This window comes from Phoxinus phoxinus (genome assembly GCF_949152265.1).
Source record: "Phoxinus phoxinus genome assembly, chromosome: 8".
In the NCBI taxonomy this organism is placed as follows: Eukaryota; Metazoa; Chordata; class Actinopteri; order Cypriniformes; family Leuciscidae; genus Phoxinus; species Phoxinus phoxinus.
The window spans coordinates 19,350,773-19,368,956 of record NC_136883.1 but is presented as its reverse complement, the minus strand read 5'-3'; the positions used below and the strand labels follow the sequence as shown (position 1 = coordinate 19,368,956).

General features: G+C 41.0%; 1 protein-coding gene across 1 annotated transcript; it reads right to left on the bottom strand.

Annotated features, from left to right (window-relative positions):
- Positions 1-2,815: 2,815 nt before the first annotated feature.
- On the bottom strand, positions 2,816-6,221 carry LOC307002750 (extracellular calcium-sensing receptor-like; the record flags this gene model as incomplete). The annotated part of the gene is made up of 6 exons (XM_079620662.1): positions 5,912-6,221; positions 5,344-5,635; positions 4,366-5,187; positions 4,031-4,258; positions 3,805-3,928; positions 2,816-3,729 (listed from the first exon to the last, which is right to left on the bottom strand). The coding sequence occupies exons 1-6, from the start codon at positions 6,130-6,132 to the stop codon at positions 2,816-2,818; spliced, it is 2,601 nt and encodes an 866-aa protein (XP_079476788.1). The 5' UTR covers positions 6,133-6,221.
- Positions 6,222-18,184: the final 11,963 nt, after the last annotated feature.

Below are 18,184 nucleotides of genomic sequence, written 5' to 3'. Positions count from 1 at the left end.
CCTATCTTCCGTGCCTCTTCCCCTCCTCGAGTCAAACGGGTGCGCGCATGTGGGCAGTTCCTGTAGCAGCAGGGGTGGCAGCCATGGTAGCGAGAGAGAGTGACAGTCGCCCAGCCAATCATTTCATTCGTCGGAAATGGAAATAAGTAGCTGTTTATTGCAGCCCTGAGAGGACTACAGACACTCGATTTTTATACTCTCTTTTTCAGAGTGCTTACATTTTAATTATGTATAGGTATATAAAGACAGTTTAAACAAATTTTAGGAAAAGTTTTTTAGACAAATCCTGCCTACCCTACCATTAAGGGATGATTCAGCTCATAAAAATAAATAATCCAAGGTACTTGAATATTATTGAAAACATATAAAAAGCATTATTTTCATCATGGCTTTAATATGTTAAAAACATGTGACAAGTACTGCATACCTTCGCGTTGCGGCTAATGAGCCTTCGTCAGGCTGTGAACAACAAACACAATCTGAGTTTTCTTAAGTAGCAATTAGTCATTTAACAATTGCCAGGTCACGCTGTACAGGACAATCAGGAGAGAGAAAATTTAAATAATACAAAGAGAACGTATCTCTGTCAGGATTCCATCACCATCTCCCTCTACTCATTCCCTCACTCCGCCCACTTAGTCATTCACACGCTCATTGTCACCTGATTACTAATCACCATCACCTGGACCTCATTATCAGTTCACCCTTATATACCTGCTACGAACATTCTGTCATTGTCTGATCTCATCTACACATGATACAGACTCTCTGCCAAACTTACCTGCATTCCTACCTACGATCTCAGCCTGTCATCATTCCGTCTTCTAAGGAACTCCTCCATCATCTGCGAGAGAGAGAGAGACTTGGTTACACTTCAGTTAAGCATTCATCTGATATACAACTTACTGGTTACTCACCTGTTTCACTGTACTGATCCATTCTGCAAATTAAAGGCATTAACTTACCATTCTGTCTGCTTCGTCTATGCCAAACCTGACAATCTCACCCAATATAGAATTAAATCGAACAAATAAATAAATAAAAATAAAAATTAACAATCAATAAATTCATGAGCAAAAGATATAAAAATCAAGATCCACACATCAAAAATGCATATAATATTGGGTGAGATACGTTCTCTTTGTATTATTTGAATTTCTCTCTCCTGCTTGCCCTGTACAGTGTGACCAGGTTGCTCACACCCTGACAAAGGCTCATTAGCCGCAAAGCATTGGTGTGCAGTACTTGTCACCTGTTTTTAAAATATCAAAGCCATGATGAAGTAAAGGCTTTTTATAGTTTTTCAATAATATTCGAGCGCCTTGTTTAAAATGTTAAGTCAATCACACAACTAGTATAATAACCTTTGACTAGCCAAGACGTTAGCGACAGCTGAAAACAGAAAGACTGACTTCGTCGCTTATAATTTTTTGTGGGATTTGAAGTGGTGGTGGTTGTATCAAATATATCAACCCGATCACACTAAATGCGTCTCTATAGCATACAATGTGTTTATCGTGTAATTTATACGCAAATATTTGTTTTTACGTGCATAGGATACGCATGGGTTGGTTAGGGTAGGTTTAGTAGTGGTGTGTATTATACGTTTGGGTAGAATTAGTGGTGTGGGGTGCGTGTGTATTACACGCAATGAAGTGCGTATCAAATGCACGCGAAAACTGCGTATCATATGCACGTAAAAACTCATTTCCGCGTATAAATTGCACGATAAACACACTGCGTGCTATAGAGACGCATTACGTGAGAACAGGCTGCATATATTCATGTTGCAGGCCTTGCATACTGCTGTTCTTCTCTTCTTAGCACCGTCTTGCACATAATCCTGATAGCCGAACTTAATTCTTTTTGGCGTAGCGCCTTCCATGATCAGTCATGACTGCTCTTACGTTAGCTCTCTCTGCTTGCCTGCTTTGTCACATGGTTAGGTTAGGGTGCGTTCAAAAACAGATATTTATTAAACAGAAGACAAGTTATTTCGAGTCATTTAACTCAAGACTGAGTCAAGTCTCAAGTCATGAATATCAAGTCCAAGTCAAGTCTTTTATTCATATTTTTCAAGCAATATTTTTCAAGCAAAATTTGCGACTTAAGTCTGACTTGAGTCAAGTCATGTGATACCTCTGGTATCTACAAATATGGTTTGAGTAATCAGATTGTATAAAGTGTTGTAAACCTGTATATAGAAGTGACTACTTGTGACTAAATTACCCAAGACAAATGTTAAAGATACCATTCACTGGTTCTGCTTGCCTGCCTTGTTCTGACCCTTGCCCGACATCAGTACCAACCGGCCCCTTCTGGGTGTTTTGCATGCTTGATTTTTTCCCCCTGCAACTCAGCATCTGTTTTTTCCTGGCTAAGGATTGTTTTTGTTCTGACACTCTTGGGCTGAGTTTTGCCTTTTGCAAACAAACCTTTACTATTCACCTGCAATTGGGTTCTCTCTTTGTTACTGGTTCAGACAGTACACTATGTAACCTTTTTGGTTCAAATTTTGAGTGAGTACTTTATAAACCCATCTTCCAAACCTTTTGTTTTTTTGTTTTATTCTTGTCATGTACATAAAGAGAGTTCTGGTTACAATGTTCTTCTGTTTGTTTATTAATAGTGCACTTTTAATATCAGGTCTAAATGTGCCCAATACAATCAAGACCATCACTGTCTTGCTTTTGTTGAATATATAAGGAAACCATTGTAAAGTGTTAGCCATTTGCAACCTAATTAAACTTAAACAGGAACACAGTTCACAGTTTATTTGTATTTCTCAATGTAAAAATGTCTAGTTTATTTTGGACTATTTATTTTGTGCAGCTCTTCCCATGATTACTTTTTTAGTGTTTCTCTCTGGATGTAAAAGGATGATGTAGCACTTTGGGGCAAATATGGCCACCAATAATCCAAAACTGGAAGCTAAAATAGCAAATATTTCCACAGCCACTGCATATTTCCCTGGTGAGCTCACATATGCTGGAACAAATGCAATCCACACAGCACAGAAGATCAACATACTGAAGGTAATGAATTTGGCTTCATTAAAATTATCTGGAAGGTTTCTTGCCAGGAAGGCTAAGAGGAAACTTACTGCTGCCAGGAGGCCAATGTATCCCAGCAGCATAGAAAAACCAGCCACTGAGCCAATAGAACATTCGTAGACTATTTTAGAGGTGATATACTGGCTGTTTTTATAGGGTGTTGGGGATGAAGTGGTTAACCATACTAAGCATATCAGAACCTGAAGGGCGGTTAGGGACATGACAGTGCCTCTTTGTTGAGCTACACCAAACCATTTCATGGCACTTTTACCCTCAGGTCGAGATGACTTGAACACAGCTATTACTACCATTGTCTTGACCAGGATGCTGGAGACACACAGGACAAAACTTATGCCAAATGCAGCATGTCTTAATTTACATGTCCACACCTGTGGCCGGCCAATGAACAATAGCACACAAAGAAAACACAGTTTGAGAGACAACAGCAGCAGGAAGCTGAGCTCTGAATTGTTGGCACGTACTACAGGGGTGCTACGGTGATGAGCGAAGATGACCATCACAAGTGCGCAGAAGCAGGTGCCAAGAAGAGATGCAGTGGTCAGAGAGATGCCCAGAGGTTCCTCATATGACAGATACTCTACTTCTTTGGGGACACACCGATCTTTATTTGGACTGGACCAGAACTCATCTGGACATGTTGTGCACTCAATAGCATCTGTGTGTAAAACAATATTTTAAAAGAAAATTCACCTTTAATATATATTAAGATTTTGGAATAGGACTTCTTTACCTTTTGTATTTGAAATCTCTCCATCTCCGCATGGCAGGCAGTCAAAACAGCAGACAGGAAGGCCCTTCTTCCTGGCTCGTCTGGTGCCAATGGGGCAACTCTCACTGCACACAGACCGTGGGGGCTAAGGGGCACAATATCTGTTATCACTCTTTTTAGTGATGTGTGTGTGTCTGTGTGAATTATAATAATACTAGTTTTGAAATGAATATGATATATAAATTACTTTTTTGTGCTCAAAGTTCCAGAATATTTCATCCTCATTTAGTGTGAGCACCTTCCCTGCTGTAGCCCCTTCATTCACTACACCAACTGTGCTGACCCTTATCGCACCATCTGAACTCGGCTGCCAGTTCATCACATCATAGATGGCCAGAGCATCTCCATTCTTATCAAATGACACAAAATCCCCAAAGCCGGTGGTGAAGTTCACTTTCTGTAGGTAATGGACTACCTGTACAGGTTACAGACAGGACAGGTGTTGTATGTGTTTCTATATTGTGTATAAACATGTAGAATTATTTGTGTCCCTTCTGTGTTCATGTAGTATTTCTGCTATACCTGCCAGGGCTGCAGGTTGGTTACGTCGGCACATCTGTTTCCACTAAATGGTCCTCTGCCCTCCTCACACTGCATCAAGTCATGAAGCGCATGTGCAAGGGCATAAACTGCTTTATACACATTATAAGATGCCCTCAGCTCTGAAACATCAGAGTATGCTGTTTCTGTGCTGTTCAGATCTTCTTGCCCTGAACAACCCTTTTTTTCTCCTTCTACCTCTCTGCCTCCAGCGTCAAAACTGCACCCGAACATGTTTTCCCAGAAGATTCTTACCATATTGTTTCTTGGATTGTTGTCAGGGCGGAGGTAATAAAGAAATTTACGAAGTCCCTGGATCTCCCCACGCCTGATGGCGATGCCCAGTGTGCCCCCCAGGAAAGGCAAAAGACGCTGAGTGTGAAACACAGGTGAAGTAGCCCAAGCTTCACTTGCAATCCACTGTCTGCCTGTCACGTTTTGCAATACCACCTCATCCATCAGTGGTAACAAATAGGCTTCAGTGGAGAACACCACCACCACTCTTGCTGTAGAGGCCTGAACCACTCCCACTATACTCTGAATATCTCTACGGTTATTATCACGAGGCAGCATTTCAGAAAAGCCAACACAACCTCCAAATAGCTGCACATCTTTGTGGAAGGACTGAGAGGCATGGATGCCGTAGTCATCATCACTGTAGAGAAGACCAACCCAGGTCCATTCAAAATACCTCAAGATCTGAACCATAGCCCGCACCTGGAAGGCATCACTGGGTATTGTTCTGAAGAAAGAGGGGTACTTTTTTCTGTCACTCAAACAGGAGCAGGTGGCAAAGTAGCTAACCTTATAGAAGAGACAAAAATGAGCAGCAAATATTTCACACACTAGCAAAATATAAAAAAACATTTGTAAGCATTATATGCAGACTGTAATGTTTTTTATCTATTACAATTAAAATGTAACAATACATAAAACCTTGCATTTAACATTCACACTTACCATAGGCACTCTAAACAGCCCCAATACACTGGAGATTGCAATTGAGTGAGTAGACCCCGGATCCCCCACAATAGCAATCACTGGTGGTATACCAGCACAGTTTAGGTTGGAGAAGGAATCCTCTGTCCCACTAACCAGAGCTGTAGCAGCTCTGAATGCCACTCCCAACTTTACACAATTGTCATAAAGATGGTATCCAAGAGTGATGTTAGGAAGCAGGTTTGGATTATTATTGATCTCATCTATAGCAAAGGCCATAGTCTGTGCCTGCTGGAAACTTGCCTTATCAAACCTATAAAAAGCAAGATAAATATTTAAATGTTTCTGAATTGATGTTATAAAACAGTTTCCAACATTCTCATATGGTAAATTATACTCTTCATTTGATTTACAAACTCTGATTTTACGCAAAAATAAACAAATAAAGCAATTGATCAAATTAATTCTGATGAATAAAAAAAGGACATGCAATTTATAATTACAAGACAGTTCAGTAGCTATGTTTTAGTTTTCTTCATTTTGTCTTTTACACAAATAGGTATCCTTGTCCAGTTTGTCTCAGACTCACTGCTCACAGTAAGGTGGTTCCGGTTCCATTATGAAGCTCAGCTCTGGGAACACTGTGAGGAAGTGAACCTCAAACAGACCTCCAAGTATAAGATCTCCATCCTGGAACATCCCGTTTAACTTGAAGTGTCCCTGGAGCTGACAGATGCCTGACCTGAGGACTGAAGCTGCAGAGATACAGTTAAAAGACAGATACAGGCAGATTTGGAGAGTGATCCACATCTCTAGCTCTTTCTAGCTTACCCACATGGCTGTTATTTATAATAAAGACTGTGTGGGGAGTTGCTTTAAAAAAGCAGGTGGTACCAATTAGACCTCCACTGAAATCAGGAAATACTTTTCTCTTTAAACTATAGTTTGATTAATGGCAACTTAAATATGCCACTTGTTTTAGTGTTTGCTTTCACTGCATTAATGGTAAGCTCAATAAACAACAGTTTGTTAAAATTAACATCCCTTTAACTAAAAAAAACTTGTGTACCAAATGTACAGTATGCCTACATTCCTAAATTTTTCACTAGAGGTCAGTATATTCATAGATTTTCCTCTAGGTGCTTACGTTTTTTTTTTTTTTCTGTTTCACATAAAAGCATCAATACTATTTTTTCTCTGAATTGAACAGATTTTCCACAATGGCAATTCCAACTTTACTGTCTTTGGTGTGAACCACTTTTATTATGTGTCTATTTTTATAACACTTTTTACACTACAGATTGATTCAAAACAGCTTTACAGGGATCAACAGTAATCTTGACTAATTATGGGAACTCCAACATGACAACCTCCAACTGATATGGAGCAAAATAAATAAAACACAAAATTAGTAAAAAACATTTTTATTTATTTATTCAGTAATCAGTATTTTCCCAATAAACAATTTCACATTTTATTTGACAAACTTGAATGAAATAAATAGAAAAAAAAAGCTCACAATGTGTAAAGGCAAGTGCACACTACAGGATTTTAAAACGTTGGGCTGAACTGTGCAGTTCACACTACATGACTTGCTCTCTGTGAAATCAGGAGTGTTCAAGTTGTTGAGCTGTTCACACCACACGACACAACGTGATTGATCCGCAACAGGAGGTAACGCACTACACGAGGTGACAACAACTCTGTCAGCCAACGATTCTATCTTGTCTACAAAACCACGTTTTATCACGAAGAAATCACGCGATAAAACGAACCGGAAATGACGCAATACAGCACGCGCGCCACTACCCAGCGAAGAAGAACACAAGTACACAACACGCGAGTCTTTGTTTGAATATGGACGTCAGAAAGAAATTAGTGCTGCAAACTGTTTGCGCGATGATTTGCTCTGAAAAAGAAAAAAAAATCCCATAGACAGTATATAAACGGTATTTTCCCGGTGACCTCAACCCATGCCTTGCTCTGATTGGCTGTAGCTCATGGCATCACATGTGGTTGAGTCGTGCGACAGCTCCAGATATCTAGCATGCTAGATATTTTTCTGGGCTCGGCGACGCGTCCGCGAGGCGGCTGCGAGCGTCTTTGATGCGTTGTTGGCTCTTTCATACTAACAGATTGGCGAGCGTTCATCGGCCGCTAATCCCCCGCGATTTGCACGCGATAACACCCCGACCTGTCGGCGAGCTCAACGATTTGCAAATCGGGCTTAAATCGGGTTTACAATCCTGTAGTGTGAACTAGCCATTACTCTCAGGTATTGGGTCATGGAAGGAGCAAGGACTCAATGCAGAGTTAAGGGCTTTATCAATTATAAAAATGAAACGAAAGCAAACAAAACCTACCCTATGGGGGAAACCATGACTGGCAACTAGACAAGGCACACTCAGAACAGGCAGGTCAAGACACAAGAGGTATGTTGGAGGACAAACCAGCAAAGGACTGCCCACGCAGGGAGAATAAATAGGGAAAGCAAACAAAGCATGTAACGATGGAGGACAGGTGGGGCAAATTAATCAATAATCAGGTAACAAGATGGGCAGGTCTAGACAACCGGTAGGAGAGTACATGGCACAAGGAAACATCCAAGCCATATGCTCACACCAAACATAATGACCAGTAAAACAAATCACAAGCCATGTGCTCACACAGAACATGACAACATGAAAGCACACAGCCAGGGTAAAACACAAGCTGTGTGCTACACAGCACAAGACAAAACCCACAAAACACAGAACGTTGGCACAACGTACCCGACCTTCTAACAACGTTTTAACAACATGGCCAAAAGGTTGCTTTAACTACGTTGTGTGGTGAAGGTTGTTACATCGTTGTCACAATGTTGACATTAAACCACTGTTCAGGGTCATTGCTTAAGGTTGTGCCTATGGTGCCTATGGACAACCACTGGACTACATAATGTACTCGTCACTGCCCTGAAGCGCGAAAATCAGCCTTTTAAATTCCAAACACCTGTTGGGCTCATTGTGTTCTCATTCATCATCGAGCAGATACAGTACGTGAGTATTGCGCAGCTATCAAACACAACCTACAACTTTAATTTAATGTGACTAATGTAGCCTCGCTCGCACTGTTTTAGTTTTTCATTTGATTTGTCCGTTATTTAGTCTCATTCGTTTCTTTGCTCCTCTGGATCTGTGGATGTTTCCCTGATTACCGTCCTTTATCGGCCGGCTTTCGACTACTGTCTGCCCTACAGAACCCGGTTTTGTTCATTAAATGTTCTGATCTGCCTTTGATTTTTATGTTTTATTTATTATACTTAAATAAATTAGTATATTCGTTTATTTAGTTTTTTTCTTTTTTCACAAATGTATGACTTTTGGAAGTGCAATTTGATTACAATATGCAGTTTTAATAAAGTTGAATTAACGAAACCTTCTGTCATTTTTACTCTTCAAAGTGTACACTTGCAGGTGTTGATTATAATTAGGTTAATTTACTGATAGCCCCATTAAATAATAATAGGACCTAAGGATAAACAATATTTAAAAAGTATATAATTATCTAAAATGCTAAATGGGGGATATCTATAGGCATATCTATCAGCATATAAATAAATTGTCAGAACGTCGTCTCTCAGTTGCTGAATGCCGCATAACAACACTGCTACAGCCCTGTCGCGTCTTACAATTCTACGTTGCTACAATGTTGTGAGCACGTAGACAGCAATGTTGCCGTAGCAGAAATGCCAAGTCAGTGCCGGCATAATGGACCAGGAAGTCTTTAGAAGTGACCAGGGAGGGTTGAGCCAGGGAGGTCAGGCGGGTCTGGATTCCTGGCTAGGGGCCAGGGCGGAGCCAGAGGGACAGACCAGGGAGGCTCCGGCGTCTCTGGAGTCCTGGCTGAAGACCAGGGTGGAGCTGGTGTAATGGACCAGACGGGCTCTGGTGGATCTGGAATCCTGGCTGTGGGCCAGGGCAGAGCTGGGAGCTTAGGCAGAGCTGGCATGACAGGCAGCAGGGACGGAACCGGCATGTCAAGGAGTTTGGGGGTGCAGGCAGGGCAAGGAGCTTGGGCGTAGTATAAACCTTCTAAAACCAGTGCCCTCTCTATTGTGTCCAGAAAGCCTCTATGAGCAAAGATGCAAGTTTTGCACCAGCCGAGCAATTGCTGCTGAGATAAACAAGCATGGTAATGGACAGCTCTCTCCAGTTAATATAGACTGGAGGCAGCAGTCTAAGCAGAGATGCCCAGACTTCCCTCTCCCTAGCCACTTCCTCTAGCTCTTCCGGGGGGACACCGAGGCGTTCCCAGGCCAGCCGGGAGACATATTCTCTCCAGTGTGTCCTAGGTCTTCACTGGGGTATCCTCCCGGTGGGACGCGCCCGGAACACCTTCCCGGGAAGGCGTCCAGGAGGCATCCGGAACAGATGCCCGAGCCACCTCAGCTGACCCTCTCGATGTGGAGGAGCAGCGGCTCTACTCTGAGCTCCTCCCGAGTGACCGAGCTTCTCACCCTATCTCTAAGGCAGGGGTGGGGAACGTTGGTCCAGGAGGGCCATTGTCCTGCTGAGTTTAGCTCCAACCCTGAAAAAACTCACCTGATTGTAGCCTTAGTGATCCTGAAGACATTGATTAGCTTGTTCAGGTGAGTTTGATTAGGGTTGGAACTAAACTCTGCAAGAGAGTGGCCCTCCAGGACCAACGTTCCCCACCCCTGCTCTAAGGGATCGCCCAGCCATCCTGCGGAGAAAGCTCATTTCGACCGCCTGTATCCGGGATCTTGTCCTTTCAATCATGACCCAAAGCTCATGACCATAAGTGAGAGTAGGAACGTAGATTGACCAGTTAATCACCACGACAGACCGGTACATCGACCGCATTACTGCAGAAGCTGCACCGATCCGTCTGTCAATCTCCCATTCCATCCTTCCCTCACTCGTGAACAAAACCCCAAGATACTTAAACTCCTCCACTTGAGGCAGGAACTCTCCACCAACCTGAAGTAGGCAAGCAACCTTTTTCCGACTGAGGACCATGGCCTCGGATTTGGAGGTGCTGATTCTCATCCCAGCCGCTTCACACTCGGCTGCAAACCGTCCTAGTGCATACTGAAGGTCCTGGTCTGAAGGGGCCAACACGACAACATCATCTGCAAAGAGCAGAGACGAAATCGTGTTGTTCCCAAACCAGACACCCTCCGGCCTCTGGCTGCGCCTAGAAATTCTGTCCATAAAAATGATGAACAGAACCGGCGACAAAGGGCAGCCCTGCCGGAGTCCAACATGCATCAGAAAGAAGTCTGACTTACTGCCGGCAATGCGAACCAAGCTCCTGCTTCTTAGCAAAGGACCCCGGACCCCATACTCTCAGAGCACCCTCCACAGGCCGCCACAAGGGACACAGTCGAATGCCTTCTCCAAATCCACAAAGCACATATGGATTGGTTGGGCAAACTCACATGAACCCTCCAGCACCCTGTAGAGTCCTGCAGTTGCCACGCCCATTTTTATTTGCCACTCAGTTCCCCATGCAATTCACCACACCTTCAATTAATTGGCCTCAATCAGCCACTGGCCGTTTCTCAATACCAAGTACGCCAACTTCGGACTTGCGTCCTTGGTAGTTCAGACTTGCCAAGTTCGACTTAGGAGAACGAACTCCCGAGGACGAGAGGACGCAAGTCCGGTTATTCTGCAAATGGGACAGCGGCGTTCTTGATCGCGTCACTCAGCACGCTCTGGCTACTCCGGTTATCTCTTTATGTATATTTTAGGCAACCATAAAACGAAATATGGTATAAAACAACACTCTGCCTCTTTTCATTTAAAAAAAAATCTTAAACACATTAATTGGCCACACAAATGTGGTTCAGGCAACGTGTACATTGATTATCTTCACTGCATAACAACACGAAATAAAACGCAACCCTGCTTCTTTTTGCTTTCATTTTAAAAATATTAAACATTATTGAACATTAAAACTGACATTTAAAAAACAGACGGGGTTGTGTCATTTTATTTTATTATACATGTACAGTGAAGAGAATGTATAATAAAATAAATATAAAAAATATTATATATATTTTAAAATAGCCTTAAATTAAATTACACAACCCTGACTCTTTTTGTTAAATGTCCGTTTTAATGATCTGATATCCAGTATAAAAGTATAAGAAAATAAAAATAAATAAAGCAAACAATTCAGTCAAACATAAGTCAGCTTAAAATAGCATATAGCTCAAGTTAAATAGCCTAAACATATAAAATTATGAAACTTCACTTTGCCCTCAGCCAAAACGATTTGCCATGGAACAAATTATAGATTAATGAGACCAAAGATCGCCCGTTAGATATACACAAGACGAATTATATATCTCATGTTTAACCACTAGACAAGAGACACCAGAGCCAGCAGCAAACATCAGAAGCACTAGCCGAGGAAAAGCTGTTCCAGTCGGGGTTATTGAGCGCTGAGCGCCCGGGGATCGCCTGGATCTCACAACTCCGAAAACGTCAGATACATTTTTTAAATAGGCGCTATCTTTATAAATAAACCACAGATTTGAGCTTTAAACAACTACATTCTCGACTGAAACACTCTTAGAATTACATTTCGTGACACAATAACAGTAGTATTTTGATATTACGCGGGTTTTCTCCTCTGCCATTGACGCTTGCTGGTGGGACGAGATGCATTCTGGGATATCTGTCTGTCTCAAGTTTGCATAAGTCACCTCTACATGCATCCTCGGTAAAAGGGGCGGATCAAGAACACATCCGGGGATTTGAACTGGACTTGGCTAGATGTGAACTTTGAATTGGGACAGTACTTGGGCAGCGACTGATGACGTTTCACAAGTCCACAAGAACACAAGTACAGACAAGAACGCATATTGAGAAACGGCCACAGACTTCATTAGACAGCACCTGTACACACAGCCCCTGCCTCTTGTTAATGCCACATGGAGGAATCCTTGTGTGTTGCTGCTGGAAATGCTGTGTCTCCTGCCTTGTGTGCGTTATTAAACTATGTAAGTTCCATAAGTTTCTCCTTTGATGGTATGCTCATGTGACTCATTGTGGTAATTGTAAGAATATGTGCATTTGAGTATGTATAGGCTTTATCTGTTTATTAATTATGGGGCAGAGAAAATGTATTTATTGACTTTGTTTGTAGGCTACCTAGCTAATTTCCTGCATTCTAAGTTCTTGTACCACACTGATTCTTGAGAGTCGGGACAAAACATGTCCCACATAGAAAAGTCTAATTTATAGCAAAAATTAAGAAATTCATCATGATTGGCATACTTACAAAGTTAAATCTAAAGGATTTGTATATACCTATCTGATTTTTAGAATAAACTTTTTATCTTTTTGGGGAAAATTTGAAGGTTTTCTACAGGTCCATGTAGAAGGTCCATGTTATTGCACTTGTCCTCAGCAAGAGGTCACAACATTAACCATCCCAAAAAACTTTAAAAAGCTCTACAATTGTGAAAACATATATATCAAATACAAAATAAGGGGTATACATATAAAAAACAATGCATGAAGTGAACATCAAACAATATTTTCCATAGAAATCTGCCTATTAAAGTTGTGTCCTCAGTTTCTGTCAACTCCGTCAGATATTTTCATAAAGCTCTTTAAATCAGGAAATAGCATGGTCAGCTATATCCCTGAGGACCCCTTTTCATCTCCCTGCCTGTGGTGAATGCAGCAATACCACACATGCTCTAGTACGTTTTACATTTTTATATATTTTAGACAAACAATGTCAATATTCCTATGGTCACAGCTGCACCATGTCAATACCATCTTTCTGTTAAGATACTTTTTTTAAACCATAGTAGATTGAATTTAAGCATTTTAGTGAGGTTATTGGGACAGCTAGCAACTGAGGGAAAACTACCTAGCTGCAGTGTACAATACATGTTTTGGTGGAAAATACATGCCCTTACGTCAACTCCGTCAGACGTCAACTCCGTCAGGTTCTATGTCTGACGGAGTTGACCTGTACGATGACGGAGTTGACAAATCCACCAATAACCTCTTAATGTGCGAATATAATATTATTTGTGAATATAGTGAAGGGTTAAACTGTTATTTCAGGGTTTTATTTACACATAAATGCACATACATAGCATGCATTACATTATTTAACCATACGCATCTGACTTGTAGAGAATGGGCAGGCAGTGGTCTGCTTATTATTGTGTAACGTGTAACTTTGCCAGCACTTTAATATATATATATTTATATATATAGAGACAGATAGACAAATGAGAAGCCAGTGTAGGGCTGGGCGATATGGCCAAAAAAAATTATCACGGCAGAGGGTAGCCCCTGGTTTCCCTTATTGTTTTTTTTTGTTTTTTTATAGTTGGAAACGGTTTAATTTAAAATAGTTGGAAACGGTGTATGTGCAATATGTTTATTATAGTTTGCTTTACAGTAAGTTCAATACTCTAATAACAAGGAGTAGTTTTAGTAGTAGTGTTTAAAGAGCACATCTGTTCAATAATCAGCAATGCACACATTTTGTGTCAACACCGTCAGTTTTTCGTCAACACCGTCAGTTTTTCGTCAACACCGTCAGATCTTCGACGTTTGGATGTATGTTTTTGTTAATTTTTTTGGGAAAAAAATATTCTTCCTTCAGTTGGTGTTGTTTTTGTAATAAAGGACCATCTGATCTACATCCTCTTAGGTTTTATTTATTAAAGGAATTTGTTTTTACAATATTGAAATTAAAATCAAAGTTTGAAAATGCAAATATTTAGAAATCTGAGTTTTCAGAATAGTGTGAAATCACAACTTAAGTTTATATATTGTATTTTGTTTACATATCAGAGTAACTAAACACTATTAGAATATACTTCATAACTTTAGATTCTTGTTGGATTGGAAGAATTTAAATTGTTTACTTTTTAGTGTGTCTGACGGAGTTGACACAAATCCAGTTCTGAAGGGAAACATGTAAATTTGTTTAAAATGTGTTTTTATTTAGAACCTGTTCCTTTACATGGTTAAATAGCTAAGACCTTTCTCTGCAGAAACGAATAACTCTAATTGATATAGTGTGTATTTAAAAAAAAAGTTTTTTAAAACGTGTTTTGTCCCGACTGTCAAGAATCAGTGACCAATATTTGATTGTCATTCAAATTAATTGTGGCATTATGTTGTTAATTGTATCCCATATCCTTTTCCCTCCTAGAAACAACACACACACACACACACACACACACACACACACACACACACACACACACACACACACACACACACACACACACACACACACACACACACACACATGTGCCTAATAAAAACATTGTGTAATTAAAGTGACTGGACTGGATTGTTCTTACCGACACCTCCATTGGTTTCAAGCCAGCCACCGGCACATCCCTTTCAAACCTCCTTTTCATGGTCCTTCGAAACGGAGCCATTGACGACAAGTGGAGATGTCCAGTCATTCCTTGCCTTCGTTACTTCAGCGTCCTCACCGCCAAGCCCAGCATCCTGTACGCCAGGGGTACTCAAGTTCACATGCCAATTGGGCCACATTTAAACCACATAAAATCTGAAGGGCCACAAATTAAAACTTGCATCGTAAAACTTTATTTATGACAATATTTACAGTTTTTACTTATTTAGAAATGTAGTTTATTACCTATCAAGGCAAGTCTAGTCTTGGTCCTATTTAAAGTAATACTAAACATGAAATAAAAAATTTAATCTGGAACAAAAAAAAAATATTAATTTTCTTGCGATATTAATGCACAAAAAATTTGTTTATTCTCAGAGTATTAAAAAACCTCCTTGCTAGGTAAGTCTTACTAGTCTTTGTCCTATTTAAAGTAGATTAATACTGAACGTGAAGATAAAAAATCTGGAACAAAAAAGTGGATTAACAGTTTTCTAGCAATATTAATTATTAATATTAAGCAAAAAAAATTATAAAAGAGTTCATATTCAAACAGAGTATTAAAAACCTCCTTGCAAGGTAAGTCTTGCTAGTCTTTGTCCAATATAAAGTAATACTGAACATGAAAATAAACATGAAAATAAACATTTAAAAATCTGGAACAAAAAAGTAGATTAATGAAGTAGATTAAAAAAGTATTAACACAAAAATGTAATACTCAGAGTATTAAAAACTTCAAAATGTAAGAAGAAAACCATTGAGCAAATACAGGCTCAAGCTCTGGTGAAAAGTAGTCCTTATTCCTAGTGGGAAATCTGAGTCTGCATTATTTTTACCAGTGATTTCAGGTCTGGCTGTTGCTCACTGGTAGCTGCTCTAAGACAGTCTGTCAAATGCCTGTCAGTTAGACGTGAACGTTGCTTTGACTTTATTATTCCCATTGCAGAGAAAGCACTTTCACACACATAGGTAGATCCAAAGCAGGTCAAGATTTTTAAAGCACACTGGATTAATGCAGGGTATGTGTCTTTCAGAACACACTTGGTCCAGAATGTGTCAATGCTCTCTTCTTTGTCTCTCTTTAAGGATGTTGTTGTGCTGCAGCTCTATGAGTTGCTCCTCAAACGCTGCCCTTTCCACCCTGAAGGGTTCTGACATGACTGCGACAGACGTAGCCTGTATGTCACAAGCAAATGGATTCTCTGTGAATGCCAGTACAGGTGTGAGGGATTTAACGTCCGCAAATCGGGAGGAAAACTCGTCTTTTAGCTCCCTGAGATATGAACAGTAAGCGCTGGGTGAAAATGAGCCTGGTTCTGTCACTTGTGACTGCAGAACAGAAAAGTGAGTGAGATTTCCTTCCTGAAGTTGCTGCGTGAACAGGTCAATTTTCGCTTCAAATGCAGCCACATCGTTTAGCATCATCGGAAGAATTTTTTGTTTCCCTTGAAGCTTACGATTAAGTGCATTTAAATGTCACGTAACATCAGTCAGAAAAGCTGCATTGTGCATGAATGTGTTGTCTTCGAGGGCTGCAAATCAAGTCGGCCCTTCTCTCTCAAAAATATGTGCACAACTGGAAGTAATTCCATGAAGCGATCAAGGACATTTCCACGACTAAGCCATCTGACCTCTGCGTGCATTGCCAAGTCAGGGTATGCGCTTTCAAACTCTTCTACCAAGGAATGGAACTGTCTGTGTTTCAGAGCATGTGCCAGAATAAAATTGACTGTTCGTGTCACTGTGTCCATTGTAATTTTGAGCTCTCCACATTTAAGCTTGCTGCACAGTTGCTCCTAATGCAGAATGCAGTGGTATGAGAAGAAGGCTGGTATTTCAGGATCTTTTCTAAGTAAAGCAATTAATCCCTTTTCCTTTCCAACCATTGATGGGGCGCCATCAGTAGTGACAGAAACAAGCTTTTTCAAATGTATGTTTTTGCCTGGTCCATGAAAAAAATTCATCAGTGCAGAGTGAATGTCCTCTCCACGGGTTTGCCCTTTCAATGGGACCAAGGTGAACATTTCCTCGACAAATTTCTCCCCTTTAAGAAAGCGCACCCACACTGCTAGCTGTGCGACATCTGTGATGTCAGTTGATTCATCCAGTGCTAAACTGAAGTACTCTGAATTTTCAATGTCTTTTAGCAACTGTGAAAAGAGATCGTCAGAAATTAATTCTACTCGCCTAGTCACTGTTGAATCAGACAACTGCAGCTTTGAGATTTGCCTGATGATGTCTTCCTTGTTCTTAAAATCCGAAAACAGTGATTCTGCACAGTCCATAAATGTATTTTTGAGAAATTCTCCCTCTGTAGCTGGCCTCTTTGCTTTTGCAATATTTCAAGCGATTCTGAATGAGGCCTCGGTAATATTGTCAGCGCTTTTAAAGGGATAGTTAACTTTGAAATTAATTTTTGATATGTTTTAGCTTACCTCAAGGGCATCCAAGATGTAGGTGTCTTTGTTTCCACAGTATTTTCAATTTTGATGTTTTTAGGTCAAACCGTTGTTGTCTGACAGTCATATCATGCAGGTCTATGAGGTCCACCTCAAAGAGCATGCACAGAGAAGTCCAAATTAAACATGATTTAATGACTCGTAAATGTAAGTACACATTGATGGCCTAAGACACGAAACGAGCGGTTTGTGTGAGAAAACGAACAGTATTTATATTGTTTTTACCTCTTGTGGTGTGTGACGTGCGCCGCACACTCGGCGGTGTGCACAGACTTGGTGCATAGATGCATACACTAGATGTCGCCTTGGCTACGGCAGTTCATTGGAACGAATGTCTTTAATGCGAAATCTAATGTATATATATCTATGCCACAGTCTGCGCACACGTCACACACCAGGAAGCGTGCGCGCAAGCTATGCGGGCCCAAGATGAGCGTTATGGCCAACCCAGACAGCTTGCTCTGAGAGTGCTGCGGGCTATAATGTAGATGCCTGTTATCTGGATGGGTGATGGTAGAGGCCTAGATCAGTTTTCCCTTAGAGTACAGGCCTTAGTGGGTCTCCTCCAGTCCATGGGCCGTGAAGGTTTCTCCGAGCTTACCTGTGGCTCACATGTCGAGCGGCTACTAGAAAAACTACCCAGTGAGCACTTTTGTCAGTTTAAGAGAAGCATGAGTTTGAGCAGACCAGGTCCCCTTTCCTATAACCTCCTAGATTTCTCCTCCTGGCTGCAACAGGAAACCCGCTGCCAGCCCAGAGAGGAGAGAACCCTTCAGCCTGTTCGACCAAGCCCACCACCCTTTCATCCATTCAGAGCTACAGCTATACTCCATGGTAGCAAGACTTCCCAAGTGACCTTCCCTAAAGACCAGATAGCTCCTCCTAGAGCCAGTCAGTTTCCCCCCAACACCACATCCACACGCTGTCCAGTGTGTGCTTACTGTAACTCCCCTGAACATCATGTCAGTAAATGTGATGACTTCCTCCAG